Source organism: Nilaparvata lugens, chromosome 3 (genome assembly GCF_014356525.2).
Source record: "Nilaparvata lugens isolate BPH chromosome 3, ASM1435652v1, whole genome shotgun sequence".
Classification (NCBI taxonomy): Eukaryota; Metazoa; Arthropoda; class Insecta; order Hemiptera; family Delphacidae; genus Nilaparvata; species Nilaparvata lugens.
The window spans coordinates 38620414-38648404 of NC_052506.1; the positions used below are offsets into that span (position 1 = coordinate 38620414).

Below are 27991 nucleotides of genomic sequence, written 5' to 3' on the forward strand. Positions count from 1 at the left end.
ACACAGCAATAGTGCACCAGGCCTAGATGGATTAGATAACAGGACCTTGAAAGGAATAAAAGATTTAATTTCTAAACCTTTAACTCATATTTTCAATCTGAGCTTGTTATATGGTACTTTTCCAAGAGCAATGAAGCAAATCTGTGTCAGACCTATACATAAAGCAGGCGATAAACTAATTATTAGTAATTATAGACCTATTTCACTGATTAGCAATGTAGCAAAAATTTTAGAAAAACTAGTTAAATCAAGATTAATAAGCTTTTTATAAATTAATAATATTCTTTCTCCTAACCAATTTGGCTTCCGCAAAGGTATAAGTACAGAATTAGCTGAACTAGAATTATCAAAATTTGTAACTAGCAATTTAGAGGAAAAGAATAAATGTCTAGCAGTATTTTTAGATTTAGCAAAGGCCTTCGACTCTGTTTCCCATGACTTATTAATAAAAAAGCTTGAGGCTATAGGTATAAGAGGAGTGCCACTTGAATGGTTCAGATCCTACCTCAGCAATCGACAGCAAAAAACAAAGGTTGAGAACCATATGAGTGCAGAGGGTTCCATGAAGTTTGGAATACCTCAAGGAACAGTTTTAGAACCAATTTTGTATTCGATCTTTGCAAATGAGTTGTGCTCCATTCAAATTCAAGGTAGAGTTATAGCCTTTGCTGACGATACAGCACTCCTTTTTCAAGGAAAAAACTGGGAAGAAGTGTTCCAAACAGCAGAGATAGAACTCACAAAAATCACTAGTTGGTTAAGAAATAACTTATTGTCATTAAATTCAGAAAAAACAAAATTTTTAGCTTTTTCTTTAACAAATAGCAAAAAACCACACATGACAACAATGAAGCTTCATAATTGTGATAGAAATAGTAACAATAATTGTAATTGCCCACTAATAGAACGCTCTGACAATATAAAGTATTTAGGAATAATAGTAGATGATTCATTGAAATGGAACAAGCACATAACATATACAACTGCCAAAATAAGGAAGCTTATATACAAATTCTATCAATTAAGGCGTATCATAGACAAAGAAATGTTAAAAACTGTATACTTAACATTAGTTGAATCTCTTTTAAGGTACGGTCTGTTAGTTTGGGGTGCAGCTAACTTCAGTTTTATAGATCCATTATTTAAAACTCAAAAACGCATTTTGAAAATAATGGTAAACAGGGAAATCCGGTTTCCAACTGTAGAATTATTTATAGAAAATAGAGTACTCAGTGTTAGGCAATTGTATATTGTTGTTATTAGGGTATATGAAAAAACAACAAAATAGGAACCATATCATAAATCATAGCCATAATACTAGAATAAGAGAACGTTACAATCAAGAAGTACCAAGAATGAATACAGCATTTGGGCAAAGATCACTAGGATATTTAGGGCCTACAATATCTAATAGAATACCATTAGAAATCAAAGGAGAGGAAAATTTCAATAGCTTCAAAAGAAAAATTAGACATTGGTTATTCAGTATTAGGATACAAAGTAGTGAGGAACTAATAGTAAGTAGGATTTAGATTTAAGTAGTATTCTTTTTAAATAAGGTAGAAAATAGTACCTCGGTTTAGTATCTTTGTATTAGGTGATGCTTAGGGTAATAGATATAGTTTTAGATTTTTTGGAATTTTTGTATTATCTGTTGTAGCATAAATTAGTATTAATTTGATGATAACCTCGACACATATATTATATAGTGAGGTATCATTTTGTAAACCTTGAATATTGTTATTATTGAAAATGTATGGAAAAAATATGTAATGTATGAATTTATGAATAAACTCCTCTGGATGTGTCGTCCAACATCCAGAGAAATTATTATTATTTTGCAGTTTTAAAATAGACCCTTGCGAAGCACGGGTTATCTACTAGTAATATCTATTTGATAGCCATTATAATCAACAGAACTTCAAAAGATTGATAAAGAAAAACAAGTAATTTTCTTCTTTATCCAATACTAGCACGTAACCCGTGCTTCGCAAGGGTTTAATTAAAAACTTGATAAACTGAATACTTGACCCACTGAAATCTTTAATAATTTGAAATAGGCCTATAACCATCCTTGGTAAATAATTAATATTCAAAATCAGTCCAGTAGTTCTGACGTGATGATGCGTCGTTCGTCAATTCCCTATCCCGTACTCCAATAGAGTACTTAATAAGCCAATTATTTGCTTTATTATATTGTAGATTATTTTTTTCCAGCTTTACTTGTGCTTGAATACTGTAGTGTTCAATATTTTGTGAATATTATAGAATTTAATTGTTATGTAATAATTATATTAGGGGTATTCACAATGCTGTTTTAACCAGCTAAAGTGCTATTTGCTAACTCTGGATTGTGAACGCCCCATCTAAAACCAACTGTTATAAGCTAACTGCAATAGTGTTCCAAGCGGATAATTTGTATAACTCAAAGTTTATAGTCTCACTTTGTTACCAAATATGACCAAAACAAATATGGCCGCCGTTTTAACAGAGTTAGCGGACTTAAACCTGCGCTATCTGCTATCTCGTCTGCTACTTTTTTTCTAACATACTACTATAGCATTGAGTTAACACAGACTTAGCAAATAGCAGGAGTTAGCGAATAGCTCGACTTAGCCAGCTAACTCCAACATTGTGAATACTCCTAGTTATACAAAATTATGTGATAATAGGTTTGCATTTTTAGCTCCAATTGAAACTAAATTTAATTTAATTATATGTATTGGAAGAGTTTTTTTCCAAATTATGATAATTAATACAACAATTGTCTAAGACATTCATCCAGTCATGAATATTTTGTGTGAATCGCTTTGTTCTTCATACCCATGACAGCATACAATGGGACCATTCAAAGCATCTTTTGACCTCAAAGACCACGTGATGTCAACATCTCAACAACATAGATGTCTCATGCTTCAGTCTGATCCAGTATCATCACTATCCGTGTAGTTGCTCAGCATTGATAAACTACTAGAAACAGGTCGGGCAACCGATGAGGACTCAGAAGGCACTTCTTTGGAGACGGTCGCCTGCGATTTGATTTTGACAAGGCCACTCAAAGCGCCTGGCTTACGTGACATCAAACCAACACTTTTCGACCATGAATCATCGTCAGCTGGCTTCAATGCTACCGGCTTCGTGGTGAGAAGGCTGCTTGCCTGAAACAAAAATGCTCATGTTTAGAATTTGAATGCACATCAGAGATGCGAGAATAAGAAGAATAATGAATTAACATCGTCAGATATTGAGACAATAGAGTCGACAACTGTTATAGTATGTTGTGACGCAAGGCCAGACAATGGGAGCAACAAATACAGAGCTCCAATGCTTCAAGACTGACTCCTGCAATTGCGCAAAATAAATGCTGAGTGCAGATAATACAAGATAATTGTACTTGACAGGCTTATATAATTTGAGAGGCGAAAAACGGCCTTGCGCTGTAGAAGGCCTCGCTGAAATAAAGTGAAAAAAATATATATAACATTTGTGTTAAAGTAAAATCAACCAATTGAAAACGTTTTACAATATACAACAAGTCGCATCTTTCACAATTATTGCTAGTTCAATTGATAAAGCCGCGCTATTCTGTTAATAATATCATGTGACTGGATGAAGTCTGAAGTCAGAGTTTTCAGTTCACATCTGGCCACATTCAGGGTCTGACATGACAACGACTATTTCTAGGCAGCTGGGACCGACGGCTTAGCGTGTCCATCCGAAACACGGTATTGACTTGAAAAAATATCTTAATCAACTCTTATCTGTCTCTTAATCAACTTGCAGAAAGTAGATAAATCTTACGACTTTCCTGTTGAGTTAATATTATTATTGACACTGACAATGACGATTGCAGAAAGATAGAGCCTGTCCTAGTTAGTGCGGTTTTTTTAAATAGAACAGATTACATTGAAGATTTGAGTATAAAGTACTAACTTATTGGTTTAGTCAAAACCTCTATACCAATTAAATTGTAGGTATTGCGTATGACATTAATGTTTATAACTACTATTGAATAATTAGAAACTTCAACATCAATTGACTCTTCAATATTAGCAGAAAGAGTACAGACAAAGTACTGTAATCAGATTGGTATTGAACCAACCATCATCAAATTTCTACAAGTGCGCCAGAGAAAGTAATTACTTATTTTAAATGTCAATAAAAACAAAAGTTTGATATTGTTTAATATAGATTTTGTTTTAATCTTTTTTTTACATGAGAATACAATATCTCAACTTTTTTCATGCCGTCTTGAAAATGGCATCAGACCAATGGCGACCCCCATTGAGCATACCCTGATGAAGTCGATTTTTGAAATTTCGTTGCAGTATATCAATCGGTATGTTGGCAATGGCGTCGCGAATGTTGTTCTTGAGGTGAGCTGTGATCCGTGGTTGATCGACATGACTGCCTCACTCTTTTGATATTTTCTGGAGTTCTGATGGTTCGTTTCGAAGTCCATTTGTGGGTTTAGCGACACTTCCACACTCCTGAAATTAGGTAACCCACGACAGAATCTAATTATGGCCAGGAACGAGTTTGTGGGGAGGAATATCAAATCGAGCGCGGAAGGTGTTTGACCATTAGAAAAGCAGCTCTCAACTGCGAATGCCTGCTGCTCTCTAGACTATTCCGCATGATGGCTATTTACTTGAGGGAGGATAAACTTGAGAAATTCCCCCTTCTGCCCCTCTACACGACCAATTCAACGCACGGGAACTTTTTCAAATAAGTAAGTTTCTCTGGCGCACCTTGTAATTGGAATAGTGGTGCCAAAAAAGAAAACTATAAACTTGTAAGGTACCTTCGGTAAGGGATCTGATGTTGAATTGGAGATTGTAGATGGGTCAGATGTGGTCGTTGATGAACTGCATAGAGTAAAAGACGATGTTGATGATGATAATTTCATTGATTTAGCAGGAGGTGGATCACAGTCAGATGATTTGTCCGCTGATTTCTCATCCTCAACGTCTTCGATTATTACTTCTTTTACCATTTTCTTCTCTTTACCGAATACAGATCTGAAAGAAATAAGAATAAAAATAGAATTCCAATGAATAGTCCAGACAACGAAAGATTATAGAAGGAAAAGTTTGGAACACAAGTTTTGCCCCCGCAGCTCTTTTACGGATAGAATAGAATAGCTGCCTTTATTTTTACCTAGGAGGGCGGAGTTAGGGCGCAGCCGGCCCTCTCTTACACTTTAAGGATGTCTGTCTGTAGTTTTCTGCTCGTAAGCAGGTCCTTCTATATGGCAGCAGCCCTCCACTCTCTAAGGATAGTGAGAGGGTAAACATATCAGAAGTCCTCACTCCTACCCCCTGTGCTAAGGGATTGGGGGTGGTTAGAAAGTACCATATTTTGTTTTTTTGCGTATATCTCGAACTATATGCGTCTTTCGGAAATTCAAATTCATTTTATTGAGCCAAAAAAGAACATACAGGCCAAGTCAAAACATAAAATTTTTTGTCGAATACAAAAAGCTTACAAATTAGCCTACAAGCTTCATCCTTAACATTTTTCCATATCTCTCATAGTTTTCTAGGTATGAGCTCTCGAAGATGTCTCATTTTGAAGAAAAACCCTTCCGGCTCCGCGTTTTCATCTTTTTGGCCTTATAACTTTTCAACGATTGATTGAAGAAATCAGTGCTAATCATGAGCTCACAGAGCATCATATTATCTTCAATTTCATGTATTATATCATTATTTTACGCATCTCCCTACAAGGGGCCGTTATACTGATGAGAGTAAAAACTTTAGTTCAACAACAATAGATCAATTGACAGGGAAATTTTTTGGGGGGAATGTTTGGAACACAATATTTGACTTCGCAGCTTTGTTAAAACTACTTAGAAGGTAAACATATTAAACGATCACGTCCCTACCCCTTGTGCTTTTCATTTCTGGCTAAAGGTAGGCGCAAACAGATCGTCATCGGACGGACGGCACGCATCGGACGATTAGATTTGATGCATTGTTTTCAATTGGAGTGCGCATACCTATGAGATGCGGATAGGTATGCGCACTCCAACTGAAAACAATTCATCAAATCTAATTGTCCGATGCGTGCCGTCCGTCCGATGACGATCTGTGTGCGCCTACCTTTACACGCATGTATCTTGGAAACAATGCATTTCAGCGACTTGACAAAAATGAAGCGACAACTGAGCAAAAATGAAGCTAGCTAAATTTCCTACAAGTTTTGTTCAGAAGAGTTCTGTGATATCTCCTTTAGTTTTCGAGATATTCACTTTTAAAAGTGTAAAATCTTTGAAAAGACAGTTTTTCTGCCAACTTTTTGCACTTTCAGGGCTTATTACTCAATAACAATGCATAGAAAAATAAGTACTGAACGTTGGATTGTAGAGCATTCAATTCTTTTCAATTTGATGTATTATTTCATCATTATATGCTTTCCATCAATTGTTATTAGCAGCTTTACCCCCTTACATTCTAAATGAAAAATTATTTTTTCGAAGTTACAAAAGTGTTATTTTAAAATTTCAAAAATAATGAAATAGGAGTAAAGTATGAAAATAATATGTCGTGTTGTATTCTACAGCGTGAAAAAACATGAATAATTATGTATTCCTGAATTTACAAATGGGTATTTAAAATGAATTTGAAAACTATTAGATAATAAAGTTACAAGTCTGGTTTTGAATAAGGCTAGTATATGAGGTTTCCTCGACCTCGTTTTCGTAAGCGAATGAGATAGCAGCTGTGACGTCACCCATAGACCTCTCGGCCGGCGAACACTGGCATTTGTATATGAATACACAGAAAACACCGCGTTAAATATCGCCACGTATAAATCGTTGTACTTATTCATTGAACAGTACACCTGGTGCAGTAATATTAAACCACAGCCTCCCCTATTAGAGAGCCATTCCCCAGGCAGAATGTGTCACCGTTGCAATGCAGTACTTAGCCCGAGTTGAAATCAGTCAAAAGCCAAAAGAAATAGTTCAAGATTGATCAAGTAATTAATTATTTTTTGGACATGTCATTCAGTATCAAAATTTGGAAATAGAATAGTTTTGGGCAATGCCTGTTATTCTTTCCCAATCATATTTATATGATTTATGATTGAATGAATAAATAATTGCTTGCATCATTGCGTGAAATTAATAATCCTGCTGGCAGTTGATTATTGATTAATTCTATAATCTGCTATATTCTATATGTCAGTATTATATGATAGCCTACAGTGTGTTTCTGAAATAGACCAAAACTCCTAGTGGTTTCCTTACATCGAATTAAAGGAAAAAAATCCAGTAAACATAGGTTCAAAAATGTTTTGTTAGCGAGATTATGATGGCGTGTTTGGAAGTGTTTGCATTTAAAGCGAAGTTACAAAGTGCACTAAGGCACTCACTTCACTTGACTCACTTTATAAATCGTTCATCATCTTCCTCTTGCATTTTCAATATTTTCTCCTTTGCTTCGCGAGTGTCGAACTGTGAAAGCATAGCATCAAAGTTAATGCTTTGTTGTCTCCTGTTCAGATCTTTCAGCTCCTCCAGGGACTCCAGAAGTTCAAGCTCTTGTTTGGATTGCTGAGTTCGATTCTCTAATAACTGGAAACCAAGAACAAGGAACATGTTTCACGAATATGTTTGTTTTATTAGTACAGTATATTGCAATCATTATTCTTTAGTTTACCAGTGGTTCGGATTCCTCCGAAAACATGGATTCATCCAATAAAAATAGTGAAGTTGAAGAGAAACAGTCATCTCTAATGGATGAGTCATCTACTAATTGAATTCAAGTATTCACTAATCATAAATATCATAAAAGGTAATCAATGTTCTGTTTCGTTTTTATTAACTGCACAGTAGAAACAGAGAGAAAAGATAGAGTTAGAAGATAAAGGTCATGAACTATGTTCGAAAATCAACAGTTACGCCAAGCCGAGCCGATAGTCCACATAGTTATTTTTGAGGCGCTGGTAGTCTTGCCTCGGCTAGCCGCTCAAACACTCTCACCCGGCAAACACAGTAATTCAACAACAATAATCGGCTTGGCTTAATATTGAAATTTGGAACATAAGCAACTTTCCAAATTTACACTTTAGTGACATGGCGGTGGCGTGACACTGACTTTTTGCCACTTCCACGCCACTCCTATTACCTCAACTCCTATTTACCTAAATTACCTCCTATTTGACTAAAAATATATTATTCAGTTGTGAGTGAGTAAGTAAATTAAACTAAATATGAACCCAGTACAGAATATTGATTGTAATAGACAGAGAAGAGAGTATTATTACTATGGTGTCTCAACAATATATGTGCGTAATTATTACTCTCAACAATATTGCTAATTATCACACACTAGTCATAAACATTAAACACTACTCAACTTGACACAAAAATTTCCTTCTTCAACTCTCATCAATAGAGTTATTCAAGCTTTCAAAGAACTTCATCTGTTAATAATTAAAAGGTGTTAAGTCAGTTATCATTATTTTTTAGGAGAGCAAACACAAAGTTCAAAAAATTCTATATGAAATTTATGAATATATATATATATATAATATATATATATATATATATATATATATATATATATATATATATATATATATATATGCATATGCATTCATAGGCCAAAGTTAGAAAAAACATAATTTTATACTTAATATGTTAAATACTAATAGAATGTAGTAAGTTGTGGAGTCACTGACATGCCTCTTCTCCAGTATCATGAACTTGTGTCAGCCCTCCATGATAGGAGTGTTGTGGACACTCAGATATTAGGTGATTCATTGATTGAATTTGTCCACATTGGCACAGAGGATCAGAGGTGTATCCCCATGCTGTCATCAGCTCAGCACACCTTCCCACCTGCGTCCTGAACCGGTTAAGGCCACACCACTCTCTACGTCTCAGCTGGGTGCCAGGGACAATGTCATTGGGGTCATCCACAAGGCCTTTGTTCCTGACCTCTCCCTGCAACCATCTCAGTCTCCATAACTCCCTCGCACTTCTTATTTCCTCCTGCTCGTCAAGTCTCAAGTATCTTCTTGACTTGAGGCGCCTAGGTGTTTTGGACGGGTTTGGCTTCAAGAACCACTGCTGGAAGTATTCTGCCATTATCTCTAAATCCTCATTCAACACAATTTGGAGCTGTTCAAAATTTCGTCCTTGAGAAACAAGCCTAATGTCATCGGCATAAATAAACTTGTGTGATTGAGTAACAGGCAGGTCTGCAGTGTAAACATTGAACAAAATTGGTGAAAGAACCGATCCTTGAGGTAAACCATTTTGTTATCTTCTTATAGTGCTAAGTTACCATAAAGAAACACTCTGCATGTACGGTCTCTCAATATAGCTCCAAAGAGATTGACGTTTGCCTTGCATTTCAGGATCCTTGCTAACTTCAGAAGAAGACCAGATCTCCACACTGTGTCATATGCTGCACTAAGGTCCAGGAATACGGCTCCTGATTTGAGGTTTCTCTCAAACCCATGCTCAATGTAAGTTGTGGGCCCAATACTTGTTCCTCACAACTCCTACTCTCCCTGAAACCAGCCTGCTCCTCTGGCAAACATTCATCCATTCTGCTCCCAACTCTTGTCAGCAGGACTCGTTCAAAAAGTTTGTACACAACTGACAACAGGGCTATTGGTCTATAGCTTTTTGGGTCTCTTTGATCTTTTCCTGGCTTTAATACTGCTACAACCTTTGTTTGTTTCCAGGATTTGGGGAGCTCGGCTCTAACCATTACTTCAGAAAAATACTTTGAGAGCCACGTTATAGCTTTTGGTCCCAAATTCTTGATAAACTCAGGCAGAACTCCATCAACTCCTGGTGCTCTATTGCCTTTCATCTTTTTAATGGCAGCTATAATCTCTTCAGAATATCACTTACCAACTCAGCCAAAAAGGATTGTTGCATGCAGTTTTTCAGCTCCTTCTGTAGTTTCCGCTTCATTTGAGCTTTCAGCTTTGGGGGCACATCTATATCACCATTTTCCTGGAAGATGTCAGCTATTTGATCAGGAGTCACATCCGCTCTTTTTATGGATCTTGTGTTCCCACTCAGTTTCCGAAGTAAACTCCATGATTTTCTGCTGGAGTGAGTGGAATCAGTGAAATCAAGACTCTGCATGGCTTCCATCCAACGATTGCGTCTTCCTTCATCCAAATTTTTTATCAGGCTATTGGCAAGCTCATCAGTTGGTGAAACTCTATATTCAGCCAGTAAACCATCACATTCTGCATTTCAACATGGGACATAATTCTTTCTATGGCCTCTTGGGATAGATCTCTTTGCAGCCATGAAAAGCAGTCTACTGAACCTTCCATAGTTTGGTATGTTGATAGGGATTCTAGATACTGTTTTTTCCACTTCTTCAGTAAACTTTGCCCAAACTGCCTTACGGAGATTCCACCTTGGAAGTTCAGGACTTTGAACACATGGCAACATCATGCCAATCTCTAAAACCACCATGCTATGTTGACTTCTAGGGGAATCTTGATTCAACTGATCTTGTCACATGCAAAGGTCTACCTTCCCTATTACATGACACAAAGCAAGATCTGGAGTGGTAGAAGTTCCCCATCTGGCAGAATAAAAAGAGCTGCCTTGTTTAGCATCATATTCCAAGTGACAATCATTTACTTCAGCCCATCGAATCATACTCTCACCATCCCTGTTTTCAGTTCTGTAGCCCCACAGAGGGCTATGAGAGTTGAAATCGCCAGCATATGTGCACGGATGTGCAGCATGAGGGAGGGCAGGGTTCTCCCATTCTTCCCCAGGTGGTTTGTACACATTGAATATACTCAGTCCTCCGTATGCTATGCCTATGGCATGACTATTTCCATTTAAACCACTACAATGAGAAGCAATATTCGATGTAACAAATGTGGCATTTCCACGCTTATCGTGATTTAAACTGTTAACAAGTGTATAGCCAGGAATCTTCAGCTTGTTATCCATATTCGCTGCTAAATGTGTTTCTTGAATCAGTATGATGTCAATTTTGAGATCTTTACTCATTTTTCCACAAATGTCTCCTTTAGCTCTTGTCATGCCCTCAATATTGAATCATTATTGAAAGTATTAGATCGCTGATCGTTGTTCTACATATTTCTATACATGTTTAGGCCTACTGTGTCCAATTATGGTTTCTCACATATTATTTTTTATACAGGTGTGAACAAAAATGTTTGAAAGTATTTTATGACTTGACCCTTTCTAATCTTGATTTGAGTTGACTTGTATCATTTATATCAATACCCTATTGCCGCGTCTTGAAGGGGATAAGTTGACTTGTATCGTTTATATCAATACCTATCTCTTTTCTTGAAAGTTATAAGTTGACTTGAATAATTTTTACCAATACCTATTAGATTTAATTCCACCTTTTGAAGGTTATGAGTTGACTTGTATAATTTATATCAAACATGAATGATTTTTCTGATATGTATCCATTTTACCATAAGAATAACTATAAAACAATACTATATAGACTTAAATCCTTTATACCAAAAAAGAGCAAATTTTTCTGAATAAAATAATAAACATACAGAAAAGTCAAAATTGACATTTTGTGACTTAACCCCTTTTTACTCATTTATTTATTTGTGGATACAATCACAAATCATATAAATATGATTGGGAAGAAACAACAGGCTTGGCCCAAAACTATTCCAATATACTTATCAGTACAGAATTAATTGAACCACGTCACATTTTTAAGACATTGAATAATTTTACTTCACTTACATGTATTTCGATTAAATTTAAATTCAATTAGTTGCCTATTCAATATTGCAGTTCTATTTAATAATGGATTTTATGTGTCGATATCTATTAATTAAACAGTGTTGTTTTCGAAATGAGTGATAGGCGACATTTCAATAGCTAATACCTTCATAGGATTGTTGGCCTCTTCTTCCTTCTTTTCGTCTTCTTCTCTTTGCGCTTGCTCCTCAGCCAATTTCAAAGCCATGAAGTTTCTCGTAGCTCCTGCTTCAATCTCATAATCAGTATTCTTTGGGTCAGTTTTGAAAGATATTTCTTGTAGACATCTAGTACACTGGAACATAGAGTAAGTATATCAAATATTAGGTACAACGTGTACAAGCGCTATTTAAATATTGAATATTAATATTTTCCATTCATTTGATTTATTATTTGTTTCACAGAATAAAATTCACGAAAAATATTGTAAATATTGTCGAAAAGTTGAAAATTTTATTCTATGAAATACATAGATTTAATCTATTGAGATCTATTATTAAATTGTATTATACTAAACTTCAGTTCCAGCTTGATTCTAATCTACTGTTACATCGACTTGGATGATTTTCTAATAGACTGTTATTTTCTCAACTTAAAATATAATATTAATAGAATAAAATACGAGGAGTTGTAACATTTGTTTACTTATGTAGCGTCATATCAAACCAATCGTGATAAATAAATCATTATTTAAAATGAATACAGTAGCTGTGAAATACCTTGATATAAAATCGGTAGATTCTTATTCCAAGATAATCTTCTCCCTCAACATCTTCTTTCCGGGCATTGAACTTTTTACCTTTGTAAATGTACTCTCCACAAGTTTGACACCTGTAAAAATGAATCATTATCACCATTATCAATCATTCAAGAACTAGAATATGGCATTCATGATTACAAGAAACTGGAAACGAAAACTTAATAGATTTATTATCTAATCTATAATTGGGAGCGGTTTGACTCAGTGGTCGCGCTGATAAACTATTGTAAGTAAGAAATCATGCGCCTGTTACCAAAGACAAAAGACAGCATAATTTGTATCAGTTGTCTACTGTTACTCCCGTTAAATGGGTGACCGCTTGAGCCAACTCCTCTGAATATGATTCATGAGTTGTACAATAGCTTCACGGTGTTTCGGAACCTACCTGAAGGTGTAGGTTCATTCATTTCTCATCATTATCCGCCTCATTACCCACGCACAAGCCTACAACTTATGTAGGCATCACCATCAGAAAAAATCTATCATCTACAAACTTTCAGTCATGTTTTAATTATTCTATATTAACTCAATAGATAAAAATACAGCTCTAGTCTGGTTGGATGTTTGAATCCAAAACTTTCGACCTCACTTTATAGCCCGAATTATGTTTTTGACGTCCTGTAATTAATTAATTGAGGAACAAAGGAATCAATTGAAAGGTTGTAATTACACATGAAATTTATATAATACAGTTTACCTCTATTAACGCTATTACTGATATGTCAGTTTCAGAAATGAATTAATTTACTTTAGTCGCAAGTGGCATATACTGTACGGTGATTATAAAAATAAAAAATGTGAATGTAAACTTATATGGATGTTTCCTAGCTAATACTTGCACAGTAATACTGCATCTGTATATGCCACTACCAGCAAATACAGTATAATGCAGTGTAGTAGGCCTATAGCAACTCAACACGTAGCGACCCGCCTCGGAGCACGAGAGGCCGCAGCCCAATTATAAGGAGCCGGCTAACCAGGTCCTTTTCAGGTTCAACGTTATCAGCAATCTGAATATGTCGATGTACAGTACAGTAATTATGATTTTAATTTATCTATAATCTTTAGATACATTAAATCAAAATCGATAAGCTGGTTCTAAATTACCTGATTACATTTTCAAAATATAAATTTTTTGGCGTTTCTGGTAATTTTGCTAGCTAGCATAACTAACTTTGCATAAATTTGTACATTGCATCAGTTTTCTTATTGATGAGAACACTTACCTCATATTGAAAGGAGCCATCAAACGTACCGTGTACTGTCTATTTCTGGGCAATTTCATACGAGGGATCTTCGACGGATCGAAGTCCGGGGGATAGTATTTCTGTAAAAATTGTTAATAAAATTCATTGTTTATTAATAATTCAGTTGGAATGGATTATTTTTTTACATTATCTAAAATAAAACATTGCTGGGTTTGTAAAAAAAAAAATTAAGAAAGCATGTTTGTGAGAAGATATTGACACGATTTCTGAAGAAGGTCTATGAACTGATTAGGCGGCAACATTTTATAAACAGGGTCTTGGTAGTCGTCGCCAAGGGCCAAGCCACACGAAGCGTTTTTTTTTCAGACGAGTTGGCAGGGCAGGAATAGCTCTCCGATTGGCTGATTGGGTTGGCGTTCGGAAATCAGCTAATCGGGGATATTCCTGCCCTTCCGACTCGTCTGAAAACGCCTGAACAAACGCTTCGTGTGGCTTGGCCCTTGGCGACGACTTGAGCCGCATACCTGGCTAAAACCGCGTGGCTAGAGTTGTCGCAGCTGGAGCACATAACCTATAAGTTCATTGAATTCAATGGTCTATTAGATCGTAGAAGCAATACAGTAGCCAACATTTCTAATTCATCTGCTACCATAATACAACATAAAGATTAAGGGCTGGTTTCCGAACTCGGGACTTAGCTAAGTTCTAGACTTTAAACAGCTGGAGTCAGAAAATTGGCTTTCCGAAACGGAGCGTAGTCGTATTCATTGTCATAGTCACGTTCGAATTAAATTTCAAAGAACTAGAAAATTAAACACAAAATAAAATGAAGAGAAAATAGTGTAAAGTTTCAGCTATTTTGAATTATTTAGAAATGTTTAATTTCGTCAAGGAAAAACGTTTCCAATTATAGAAATGAAAAAATAAAACTGCGACTACTGTTATAAAAACTGCGACTATGCCCCGTTTTGGAAAGCTAATTTTCTGACTCCAGCTGTTTAAAGTCTTGAACTTAGCTAAATGCCGAGCTCGAAAACCGGCCCATAATGAATCATGAAATCTAATGAATTTATAAATTGTGCGCTCTATCAGCAACAACTCTAGACGGGGCTCCAGCTAAGGAATTGTACATTAACCCTAATGAATTATAATCATCAATAGAAACCAAGCCAGTAAAAATGAAGATGATATATAGTCGAGAAACTTGAATCTATCTATTGAGCCTACTCAAGGCTTATTATCCAGTCACGAGGTAGTGAAAAAGGGTCGTTTGTGGAATTAATTCCGAACACGCTAGATTTCTCGTGCAATGAATCTGGAGTATTGGAAACAGCTTGAATACAAAAAGTTGGCCTTCTAGCCCTGGAGCTTTTTACAGGCGCCCCAAAAACTACGGATTTTCTGTACCTTTTCGCTAAATAGAGCCATCGGACAAAAAAAATCACTCTCGCCTTTTTTTAGATAGGAAAATGAAATAATTCGGAGCTTTCTTTCTTCATTGAGTGCTGAGTTACAATTTTTAAATAATGAGCCAAATTTTCGGAAAAAATTGGTGGAAATTCCGTTTTTAATCAACTATATCTTCCGATTTCCACAATTTAAATATTTATGATTCAAAATCCCTCTGGACGTAATTTTGTGCTCTACAACCTGAGACCAGGTAGACCGTTCTATCTCAAATAGATTTTCAGGTACACCCAATAACAAATTGCCTTGTATTTGACCAGTTGGTTTAGGAAGTAGCAGTTGTTGGCGATAGGGGCATTTTGTCCGGAAAAACGTTCATTGTGCAGATTAACTGGACAATTAAGATTATAGGACATCAAAAAAGTATAAGTTATGATACGTCATTTGGACGAGCTAAACCTTTTATATGAATTTTTTTTTCGAAAAACGGAAGCATAAACTTTTATTAGACTGAGAAGTTAAGACTGAGAACTTAGAAAAGCCATTATTTCCAGCAAATATAATTATTCAACAGGCTGCCGCTAGAAATTAGAGTGTTTTAAGATTGTTAGCAAGTGGGTTACATTCAAGACCTTCTATACAGTGCAAGAGTTTCTTGAATGTAGTATAGTTATTGATGTTTAGCAGAGTAGAGTTTGTATGTGTCTTGTTCATAAAGTAAGCTATATTGTGACAATGTTACACTTGTGGTACAGTGTTGAATGTTTTAGTCAGTTTTGTGTTTCTTTTTGTACGACTGTTTTCAGTTGGTTCAGTTGTTGGTTGTATTGTCACTTGGTAAATTTTATTGTATAGTTACTCTCGCCAGTGTTATGATTTTGTTACTTCTATTATATTGTGACTTTTCCTATTACTGCATTATATATGTTTATTGGCAATAAAAGATATCTTATCTTATCTTAAAAATATTATGTTCTACAATTTAAGACAGAGAATAATTTTTATCATTATGGGCTTCCGAAATAAACAGCTTTGAATATAGAAATCAGCCATTTTTTTGTGTATGAGAATATAGGTTTGAGAACAATCGAGGATAAATTTCCCATTTGTTGACCGAATTTGACTCATTATACGTGATTTTGAACTTCCTGGAAGTGCCAATAACAATGAGCTGTAGTAGGAGAAGATCCGATCATTGAGTCAAAAGTTAGTCTAGTGTTCACCTGTTCATGTAGTTCAATTTTCTGTGTGAATTTTTATCGTGAGAAAATTATTTTTCAGTTGAAAATTACGATTTTTCTAACATGCGTCCGGGAAAACTCTAATTTTATGCATGGTTGAGGTATTCTCACGGAACTGTGATTCCGTTAGCGATGGAAAATACACTGTATTTGGGAATATTTCAAACTTGCATTTCCCTGATCCCACGAAATTATGCTGCCTCGACGTGGACCGATGTCTTGTCTTGTTGTTGAAAGGGGAACATAGATTGCGTACGCGTGGAAACTCCAGTCCCAATCAACCCGCGGCCGGAATCTCATTAAAATCCAGAGGTAGCCTCGGACCTCGAGGGCCCAAAATTAACGTGATTGTTAAATTTGTTTGTTGTTTGAATTTGTTGAAATGTATTGTTTTTAGCCGTGGATTATGTTAAAATAGTTTATTAATAATTAGGGAAGTGAATGTGTGAATGTTTGTTGAAGATTAATATCAGTGAGTCAACAATAGTGTAGTAAAAATTTCATTAGTGATGGATTTATACTCTGAATGATGGTGAGTGCCATTGAATTTTCTAGCTCATGATTTTGAACCCCAAATTCAATTAAATTGAATTTAATTTTTTTAAATTGAATTTGTTAAAAAATATAAATTCAATTTAATTGAATCTACAATTCATTTAAATTAATTTTTTATTCATTTACAATGAAAAATTTACAATTATTCATTATTACAATGAATAATTCCCCAATTATTTATTTTAGTAGTAAAATGGGTAAGTTATAGTCCACGCTATACAAAAATAAAATTTCCAGTAGTTAGTTCAGTCAATGAAATTTACAAGTTGGATAAAATGCAAAACTTTGTTGTTTATAAAGTCGCCCCATAACTCGCCCTTTAGTATTTTAAAGATCTTCTACCCCCATCTGGTGCAGTTACACTAATATGAATAGAAAGTACTGTTAATTGTATGATACTTTCTTCAATGTTCTTAAAAAAATTGAATTGTTTCAAATTCTATAGTATTATAAGATTGAACAATGAAAAATTATTTGAGAAAATATTATATTTATAAAACATTTCAAACTCAAATATACAAGAAATACTTCTTTACTCTGATAAGAATACTTGAATGTTGAGCTAATGCAACATTCTGAATCTGACATTATGATTTGAATTAAAATCTGAACATTCTAAGCAGCTTGATAAGGTACAGTAATAAGGAAGACAAGCGATCTGTGAAAAAGCTTGATTTTTGTGCAATTTTAAGGACAAAGAATATGATGCAGAATGACTTGACAAGCCAATAAATAGTCATAATTCGACGAAGGCGCTTTGTGGCAACTGGTAATGACTCATCTTTTTCTTTGAGGAGAAATTTTCTTACTCCAAGAACATAATTGTTGATGTATGCCTCCCAATCAATGAGGGTCACGTCAAATGGAAATTCATCTCTGTCTTTTGGTGTCAGACTTAAATTCAGTGATTGAACGTTGCAATCCAATATATGCCAGTCGTTAAGGAGAAAGAACTCCAGGCATTCCATTTTGCTAGTCATTCTCTTAATTTGATCAGCAAGGTATGGACGTTTTCCTTTCAAAAGAATCAAAGTGTCCAACACCAATGCAGGCAGTTTATTGAACAACAGGTACAGTAGATTGTGTCTCATCTTACTCTTGTATAAAGTCAAGTTTGGATTGAAAACAATTTTCTCACTAGGGTGGAGCTTCATCGACTTCAGAGAGTATGATACAAAAGTTTCAAAGTTTATTGGATTGAGTTGGCTAGAACAGAAGTTGTAGACGACTATTTCCTTTGGTCTTGTTGTTGCAATGCGCCAGGCCGCACAAACAATCACATTTACAACAAAATCAACAGGAACAACCTCAGCTTGTTTTGTTTTATCGCAGATGACTGAACGAGACAGGCCTTGACTGCACATGGCTATCAGCCGGTTGGGTCCGTTGAAGTTGTCCAGCCAACCAGGAAAAGGCTCCTGCACTGAAGACAGTATCACTGACGGCCGAACAATAGCGGTCGGTATGCCGGCCGCGTCTGTGCGAAGAATATTCTCAGCCATGGCTTTAGTAAATGTGTATGTGTTGGGGTGTTTTCCAAGCAGAAGAGGTGTTATAACTTTCAAAGTTTCATCATCCATCCACTGGGTGCACTTTATGACATGTTCAGGATCATACTTTGAGGGATACAACATCTCATTTATGACAAATCGATCGCAATTACTGAAAGCAGTAGACACGTACACTAAGGCCTCTAATTTTTCCATGTCACGACACAACTCCAACAAACGTTTTGTCCCCAGCATATTAATTGTTACTGAATTTTTCAAGGTTTCATCAAACTTTATTGTAGCAGCCAAATGAAAGACAATGGATATTTGGTTTTTTAAATTGATCAAATCTGCCGATCCTATTCCAAGTTGAGGTTTAGAAAGATCACCTGACACAGGAACTATTTTATCTTTATATTTAGGATCAAGCTGCTCTAAATAGTTGAGAGCTGGTGAGGACCATAGATTTGAAAGTCTGCTTGATATGCTATCAGTGTCTCGTCTATTTCGTAGAAGCAGGTATATGCGTTCTATTTGAGGACATGACACAAGAAGTTTATGTAAAAGAACTTTACCTATGAACCCAGTGCCTCCGGTAACAAAGATGTAACGTCCATTGTAAAATTCTTTTGTTGGTGAATCATTATTTTGATTACTCATAATGGTACAAAAAATTTTCACAAACAAAACACATATTCAACAGTATAACTCGACAAACATAACAAAAACTCCATTATCACCATCATTTACTAAGGAAAGCAATTTTATTTGTAAATGCTCCTAATCAGATGATCCAGAGATTTTATTCATCTCAATTTATACAACTCAAAAGTGTAGTCTAGCACTTTTCTAAATTACAACTATAAAGCAGCTGATTGTAGAGTGTGCAATGGCTATGGATACTCAATCTTTTCACATAAATAAAACTTGAACCTAATTATGTAAAATACTAGTAGTTCTGTGAACAGTAGACCTTGCGCAGTTATAATTCACAGCCTCCTCTTATACTGTCCATCAGAGTAAATCCTGTCTGTATGTCGTGTCGGTGAGATATCAGTGTAAAAACGGCTAATGGCTATTGGGGTTGGTGTATCAAAAATGCTATGTAACATCAAAATCTAAAGACATACTTGCAACAGGCCAGCCCGAGTAGAACGAAGAGAAAGGTGGAGAGAAAATACTATATTATTTTAGTTAATTACATGTGTCTTTGCATGCACTTGATAGTGCATTCAAACTATATATATATATGAAAATGAATGTATGTTTATTCCCTATAGACTTGACAGAACGTCATAAAACTTTGGGAATATGTTGTGTGAATATTGGGAATAGTTTCTGACCAGAAATTTTAATAGGGGGGCTGATAATAATTATTTATTAATCCATTTTACAGACCGATGTTTTTGAAATTGTCGGCCGAGCGGCTACCGAAGAACGGAAAGATGATCATAATTCAAGATTAAGTTGTGATAATATGATTTAGCATCTGAAGTTACCAGCTGTAATAAACATGTCAGCCTGTGATAAATTGTGTAGTGGTATTGAAATGGTAGTTTGGAGTTGGAGTGTAGTTGATTGGTACCAGCTGTAGATAATGGTTCCTTAAAAGACCTATACAAATAATTATCACTCCCCTATCATTGAGAAACTGAAAAATGATGGAAAAAATTATGGTTTACCTCATGAAAGAGAATTGTTCATATTATTCTTCTTCTTCCTCTTCTTCTTCTTCTTCTTAAAGACTACTGAAGAATGACAGAATAATTTACAATTTTTTTTAATTCAGCTTAGTTTATATTCATCCTAAAATGGAAGATGGAAAGAATATGGAATTCTGTGTGGTTCATCGCATATTTCCTGGACCAAGCATTGATAATCAACAACTATGAACACATTAAATTCATCTTAACACTATAATGTTTTTTCTTTTTTGAAAGTGTATGCTTTTTTTTGTTTGAAGTGTTTGCTAAATTTTTTGTTTCTACAGTTACTTTTTTTCTAGTTTTCTCAAATTGGAGTGCTTACTGAATGCTCGTTGCTAGCGCTAAACTTTGTTTTGCTTGCAACGCCAATATTATATATGTTATTATTATTTAGTTTCAATAAAAACTTTTGTATTTTTGTTAGTAAATTTCTAATGTATGAAACTGAATTTTGTTTTCCATGTTTTGTGAATTATTTATATGAATTTGGCAATAGATTTGATTTGATCTTTGAAACACTGATCTAACCAGTCTATTTTTTTTTAATTCAACACTTTACTGATAGATATTACTACCAATTGTTTGAGAAGAATATGTTTTCGGAATAATAAATGCCGCATGACTAAGCACATAGGAACTCAGTATTGAGATGTAAATGAAAATATAGATTGTCAGATAAAATTCATGATTCACAAAATAAAGTCAAGTCAATTGTAACATGAGAAACATTGACTTTTTGGCGGTACGAAGTTCGCCGGGTAAGTTAGTAGTGCATAAAAATTGCATGCAATGACGCATGCAATTAATAGTCCACACAACAGCTGATTTTTTACCAAGTTACATTGACATATTAATTATTGCAAGCAATTGATAATTCACTCGACAGCTGATTTATGATGAATAATTCTATAGTCTGATTTTTACGGTAATATTCTCATTAGAAGGAGACTCCTCTTCCTTTTGTATTATCCTTAAAATGCAAAGTTTCAAAAAAACCTTATATATATACGTCGACGCGAAATTCAAAAAGGAACATACCTGTCAAATTTCATGAAAATCTATTGCCGCGTTTCGCCGTAAATGCGGAACATATAAAACAAAAATATAAACAGAAAGAGAAATGCAAAACCATCGACTTTAATCTTAGACCTTACTTCGCTCGGTCAGTTAATACAGATTTCAAATGAAAATTAAAGGTTATTAGCTATTAGTTTTGCAATTTGATTTGATTAAGATAGTGTTGCAGTTTAATTGTTATTTTACAAGTAGCCGATGCATTACTATTTCGTAATCGATTTGAAATGATTACTTCACAAGAAACGTTCAAAAGCATCATCCATAGACTAATCAGCTTCAAATTTTGAACACGCCTTCGAACCTTTTTACAGGTCAAGTTTGTTCGTTGGACAACAAAATTGAGTCACTCCGTCCTTTTTCAGGATATAAAAATAACATTTGTTGCGTTCAAAGCCACTGATTGGTGAGTGAACGATGAGACTGGTGAGTGAACGTGGCTCTGAACGAAGCACTGTTTGGTCTAACTCAAAGACCTTAAAGATGCATAGACTCACATGCAGCACTAGTGTACTTGGAATTGAAATCGGCCATTGAGGGGACAACCTGGAAGATTATTACAAACCAAAGACCTTGAAGATTTTTGAAATCAATAATATTACAAATATATTATATAATATCTCGCGCTAAAATACCTCAATGGCCGATTTCAATTTCAAGTACGACATGCATCTTCAAGGTCTTTGGACTGCACCATCTTGTTAGAAATTAAAATTACCGCTATATTACAATGCTGAACTTTCCTTCAAGATGAAGAATGTAGGTGTCAGGATACAAGCCGACTTTCCATTCTTTGGTTCAGCGTCACAGATCTGTGATCACTAATCTGTGATCAGGTTTTTTACTGAACGTAAAAAAAACACGATGGAATTGATCAGTGGCTTTGAACGCAACCATTGAAAGTGCAAAAGAAAAAACTGTTATTGTTAAAAATTGTTGAAAAATTGTTTATCATTTAGTCAGCTGGAGATTCATTGCGTGCAATTACTAGAGTTTTTCATTTATTCATAACGCATTCATGAAGCTATCATACGCGCTGACACTGTCAAATTATTCTTGTAAGAGAAAAATTAAGCTGTTTTCATAATTTTCATCAAGCTGTTTTTGAGCGAGTTCTCCAATCAAGGTCTCTAGTCACTAGTTATATAAAATAATAACGCAGTTTTAATAATATAATAAGATTTTCTCTTGCAGACTGAGCTTTACAGTATGTATTCCAAAGTTTTATAGAATTTGATTTATCATAGCATGATAATGTTTTTCTTTTGCTGAGATTCAGTTTATTAAAACTGCTGATATCAAATCATAGACTCATACAAAGGCCTTAAAGATGCAATCTCTTTAAGGTCTTTGAACTCATATTATGTATACTAGTAGTTCTGTGAACAGTAGACCTCACGCAGTATTCTCATCCACAAGTACCTGATTGAAACTATAGACCTTATGGAAATACAGCAATAGACTGGCTTCTCCACACATCTGTGTAATCACTTGTCAGCTGATTTATGATAAAAAAATTCTATAGTCTTATTTTTACTCTAATATTGGTGTATGAAGGAGGCTCCTTTTTCCTTTTATATTATCCTTGAAATGCAAAATTTCCAAAAACCTTGTATTATATACGTCGACGCGCAGTTTAAAAAGGAACATACCTGTCAAATTTCATGAAAATCTATTACCGCGTTTCGCCGTAAATGCGCAACATATAAACATTTAAACATTAAGAAAAATACCAAACCGTCGACTTGAATCTTAGATCTCACTTCGCTCGGTCAATAAAAATACTTTTGCAAAATAAATTAATAAAACTAATGAAAGCTAATTTAAGGCCTCAATATCTAAACAATTTTAAAACATTTGTACTAGGCATGGAATAGTATCGATTTTTATCCTTTTCCAGTGCACCAGGTGATAAACATTTAGATAATTGTGTCAAAGATGCAAGGGCGTATATAAGAGGGGGCCGAAGGGGCAGGGTTCTGGATGAAGGACTTGCATGTAGGCCTGATGATGACATTCAGACTTCTTCTTCTTGTTGGGTTATTTCTACAAGGAGCACTTATACTACATCTACAGTTTTTGAGGCTAGTAGTAGTCAAGTAAGGAAAAATAAATACGACATTAGAAATTATTGTCGAAATAATTACATCCGTTTATTAACCAATGAGGAGCAGTTACATTGCTAGATAGTGTTTGGACACCTCAGCAAGGATATACATTTCCTCCAATTACTATTTCTAATCATACCAGATCATTTCAAATGAAGTGGCTAGAAGAGTTTAAGTGGTTGGCTTATTCAGAGGAAAAATCTGGAGGTTTTTGTAAATACTGTGTATTATTTTCCCATGCATTACTATGCAAAAATACAAGGAATTAATCCCTAAACATGAAAATTTGTCCTATCACAAAAGATCTGTTTTGGTTGCAAAAACACAGAGTCAGTAGTTAAGAAAAAGACTGAAAGTGTTATCAACCAAGTCAATACACAAAGACGTTTAGATACTGAGAATAACAGAAAACTGCTGATTCCAATAATACAAACAGTAAGGTTTTGCAGAAGGCAGCAGATAGCTCTCAGAGGACATCATGACCAAGGACGAATAACCCTAGAAGAACCGGAAAATAATGATGGAAACTTTTGATTATTGTTGAGGTACACAGCCAACAGTGGCGATGCAATGTTGAAAGAACATCTAACAAGTGGAGGAAAAACGATGTACACTAGTTCGGGTATTCAAAATGAACTTATTGATATTTTCGGCAACCTGATACAATCTAACATTGTTGACAACGTTAGAAAGTCTGTATGTTATTCAATATTGGCAGATGAGACGACTCACATCAGCCAAATAGAACAGTTTTCTCTTTGTGTTAGATACATTGATGAAGAAAACTACAAAATCAGTGAAGACTTTCAACAGTTTGTGCCAGTTGACGATGTTACTGGTGCAGGTTTGGTAGATGCTTTATTGAAGAATTTGTAAAATTTGGGTCTCGAGAGGTCAAGGCTATGATGGCGCAGCTACAATGATTAGACATTCAGGGGCGTATAGGCCGTGATAAAAGGAAAATATCCATTGCCCTGTACACTCACTGCTTATCTCATACTTTAAATTTGTGTTAGTCAGATGCAAGTGGTATTTCTACCATTCGAAACTGCATGGGTGTAATTAAAGAAGTTTGTGCATTATTCCATAAGTCCGCTAGAAAGACTGAGATTCTTAGATCCACAATATTAGAATGTTGTCTTGAACAGAAAAAGAGAAATGTGTTTGAGACGCGATGGGTCGAAAGACATGATGCTGTCATTTTATTTAAAGACATTCTGGTACCGATAGTTTTGGCCCTCAACAAAATAGAAGAAGGTCAAAGGGATTCAGCATCTAAAGCTAATGCTTTAAGCAGTGCTATTTTTAAATTTTCTTTCTTAGTAAATCTTTTTGTTTTGAGAAACATGCTGGCAAAAACACACAGCTCATCTGAGAAGCTTCAACAAAAAACATAGATCTCTGTCACGCTTTAACCAATGTGACAAGTGTTTTAGATTTACTGTCCAAGCAGAGAATAACTGCTGAGGAATCGTTTAAACCTGTCTATGAAAATGTTAAGTTATTCGCTGAAAAACTCGGCATTACAGAAGAAGCTCCTCGGGTGTGTCTCTTTCAAGTATTAAAACTAAATTTGTTTATTCAACTTAATATACGGTATTCTATTCACTTGCATTCAGAATATTGCAAATTGAAAAAAAGTCAATAAAAAGGAAACTTTATACCAATCATATATTTTTTCAAGTTACACCTTTCTATTTATTAACAGAATAGGCTATTATTTAGGCCTAAAATATTTTCCCCTTGGGAAACGCACCACTTTTCTATCATTTATTTTAGTGCTAGAATAGTTAAAAATGTGGGGGGCACTTTAGTATATGGGCCGCGGAATCTAGCTTTGAGACCTACATAGATCGACAGAGGAGGTCAAGACGAGATCAACCATGTATAACATGTTGTCAATTTCCAAGGATTAGCTGAAAAAACATGGCGGAAAGTTTAAAATGTTTATATAAATTTTCATTTTTTATACTTTTTCATGGCTACAATAGGTTTTAAAATGGTGCAATCTTGTGTCAAATTTGACGAGAAATCCAATGAAACCGGTTTCAGATTCCTAACTCCATTAGTTTTTGAGATAATGCAAAAAATGTGCAGAAAAGTGCATTTTTTTGCTTAAAAAGAGGTTAACTTGTTTTCATAGTGATTAATAGGCATTTTAAACTATTGGATTTAGTAAAATCATGAATTCTAAAGAAAAAATGTTCAGTCACTTGGTAGCCTAAACTCAAAATTGTTCGAGATATTTGGAAAAATAAAAAAGCACACTCATTACTTTTCAATTTTCAAATTTATTTATTTTTTACTAACTTCAGTGACTATTGAATTGATTAAATCTCATTTAGATTTTTGCAGGGAATCCATTGAAATAGATTTGAGGTTAGAGACTTTAATAAATTATCAAGATATTTGGAGAAAAAGTAGTATTGTAGCTTTAGAACAGTTCAATATGTTTGCATAGGCATAGGGCAGACCGATTTTGAGAATCACATTCTATTCAGCTTCCAATGCAATCAGAAGCTTTAAAGATTGTAAAAATAATTAAAACCTAAGCTTTTCCTGACCCTAGCTTCTCCTAACCTGAGCTTTCACCAACCCAAAGTTTTCCTGGCCCTAGCTTCATCTCACCTAAGCTTTCCCCAATCTAAGCATTTTACAACCTAAGCTATTCCTAACCTAAGCAATTTCCAACCTAAGCTTTTCCCAACCTAAGCTTTTTTGCAATCTTAGCTTTTCCTAACCCAAGCTTTCCCTAATCTAAGCTTTTCCTAACCCAAGTTTTTTATAATCTAAGCTTTTCCTAACCTAATATTATCCTAGGTAGCAAATTATGGAGTTGTAATATTTTTATTTTTCCAAATATCACTAACAATTTTGAGTTTAGGCTATCAAGTGACTGAACATTTTTTTTCGTATTTATTATTCTACTAAATCCAATTGTTTAAATACCTATCAATCACCATGAAAACAGGTTAACCTCTTTTAAAGCAGAAATTTGCACTTTTTTATGCAATATCTCAAAAACTACTGAAGTTACAAACCTAAAACCGGTTTCAGTGGATTTCTCATCAAATTTTACACAAGATTGCACTAGTTTGAAACATATTGTAGTCATAAAAAAATTATAAAAAAAAAAATTGATATAAACATTTTGAACTTTCCGTCATGTTTTTCAGCTAATCCTTGGAAATCGAACAATGTTATACATAGTTGATCTCGTCTTGACATCCTCTATCGATTTATGTAGGTCTCAATGCTGGATTCCGCGGCCCATACACTAAAGTGCAGCCAAAATGTGATTTTAGATAACTGATTTGAAAATTTTTTCCGGGCGAGCCCCACCGGTTCCTAGGGGGGGGGGGTTATTCCATATCCCCTGGTATTATTGCACCCCCCCTAAAATATTATATATATATACGGCACGGCAAAGATGTTACAATGATTGCTGTTGCCATTCATTGATCTTCCAATGGTTGAAATTTGCTGACTTCGTGGTAGAACTGATCAATTGATTGTCTTGAAAAAACCAGCGGCAGCAAAGGTTTGACATTGCTTCATTTAGTTTAATTTAACATTATCTGCTTAATTTTACGTTGGTTTAAGATCATATTCATTGAAGAACTGAAATCTATATCTTTAAACTAAGTTGAGTACAGTTCAACGAATTTTGAAAATTCAAATTCAAGATAGGCTACAATGTTGTTGAACTTACGTTTAAAACTTTTCTTTCGGACATTCTTTTTTCCTATAGAACACTGTAAACTCAAAAGATGAATAAATTATTTATATTTCACAAAATAATTACGGTAATTATTACTCTTGTTCTTGTATCTGCCTAATCAAGAGATTTACAAAACATAACCTCAAATCAAAATACTCCAAAGAGTAGATAATAAACAAATAAACGAGCGTCTGCGTCACGAAATTTGTGCGCATGGGCATGAGCAGACATGTTATATAGTGCTCCGGGTGGACATTATTACAACTATTGCTATGGCCGTTTTCAATAATTTAAAACTTTGTTTATTGTCAAACCCAAACAATATTTTGTTTTTTTGTCAAGTTCTATGCTTCATGTTTAGAAATTTAAATTTGTAAATGGAAATTAAAAGTTTTTCTCCACTACTTTTGACAATTGGAAAAGTAATTCCAATTATTTCTGAGTACGGTAACACTCTTGCTTTCACCATCCACGAAATAATTATATTGAAATACAATAATAATTGAAGGAAATACAATAATAATAAAAATAAAAAATGGAATCATCCAATCACCTCTTCACGCTCTCTGTTTTCTTCTCATCCCATTTGCATAACCCATCTCACTTCATTTTGTTTATTGTATATTACTCATCAAACTTTTGATTATTAATATTACTGTATACCTGAGTTACTATTATATTGGATATGTACTTTTCATAAAAAAATAAAATTCATGTCATTTTTCTGTGGTTTAATGAGAAATTTCAAAAAGTCAAAATTTTACACAATTTGGAAACTTGAATAGGCTTATCGGTATATCGTTCGCTGGTGCCAGAGTCAAGTCCAACTCCACCCACAAGACATGTTTTGGAGTTGCAACTCAAAAATGTAAACTCCCACCTTGTTAAACATCAGTTCACCAGAGGTGAACTAATAAATCTTTTCTAAAATAAACTAAATTAAAATGAACTGAATCTAATATG

The 27991-nt window shown here is 34.6% G+C and overlaps 2 protein-coding genes across 3 annotated transcripts; both read right to left on the reverse strand.

The window, feature by feature from the left end:
- Positions 1-2692: 2692 nt before the first annotated feature.
- On the reverse strand, positions 2693-27195 carry LOC111054474 (splicing factor YJU2). Of its 2 annotated transcripts, none has more exons than XM_039423744.1 (7): positions 27020-27195; positions 13745-13845; positions 12478-12589; positions 11886-12053; positions 7395-7582; positions 4805-5021; positions 2693-3158 (listed from the first exon to the last, which is right to left on the reverse strand). In XM_039423744.1, exons 1-7 carry the CDS (start codon positions 27041-27043, stop codon positions 2916-2918), a joined length of 1053 nt encoding a protein of 350 aa, XP_039279678.1. In that variant the 5' UTR covers positions 27044-27195; the 3' UTR covers positions 2693-2915. The 2 variants fall into 2 exon arrangements, with proteins under 2 accessions (XP_039279678.1, XP_039279679.1); XM_039423745.1 differs by lacking the exon at positions 27020-27195 and adding an exon at positions 18995-19190.
- On the reverse strand, positions 17446-19114 carry LOC111054465 (putative fatty acyl-CoA reductase CG5065). The gene has a single exon (XM_022341506.2). The coding sequence runs from the start codon at positions 19077-19079 to the stop codon at positions 17529-17531; it is 1551 nt and encodes a 516-aa protein (XP_022197198.2). The 5' UTR covers positions 19080-19114; the 3' UTR covers positions 17446-17528.
- Positions 27196-27991: the final 796 nt, after the last annotated feature.

Bases quoted from the DNA above. Each gene is read 5' to 3' on its own strand.
- LOC111054465 (XM_022341506.2), bottom strand. From the start codon at position 19,079: ATGAGTAATCAAAATAATGATTCACCAACAAAAGAATTTTACAATGGA.
- LOC111054474 (XM_039423744.1), bottom strand. From the start codon at position 27,043: ATGTCCGAAAGAAAAGTTTTAAAC. The intron at 12,054-12,477 runs GTATTTCACAGC...TCTATGTTCCAG, and splicing joins TCTACCGATTTTATATCAAG to TGTACTAGATGTCTACAAGA. The intron at 5,022-7,394 runs GTGAGTCAAGTG...TATTTCTTTCAG, and splicing joins GATGATGAACGATTTATAAA to ATCTGTATTCGGTAAAGAGA.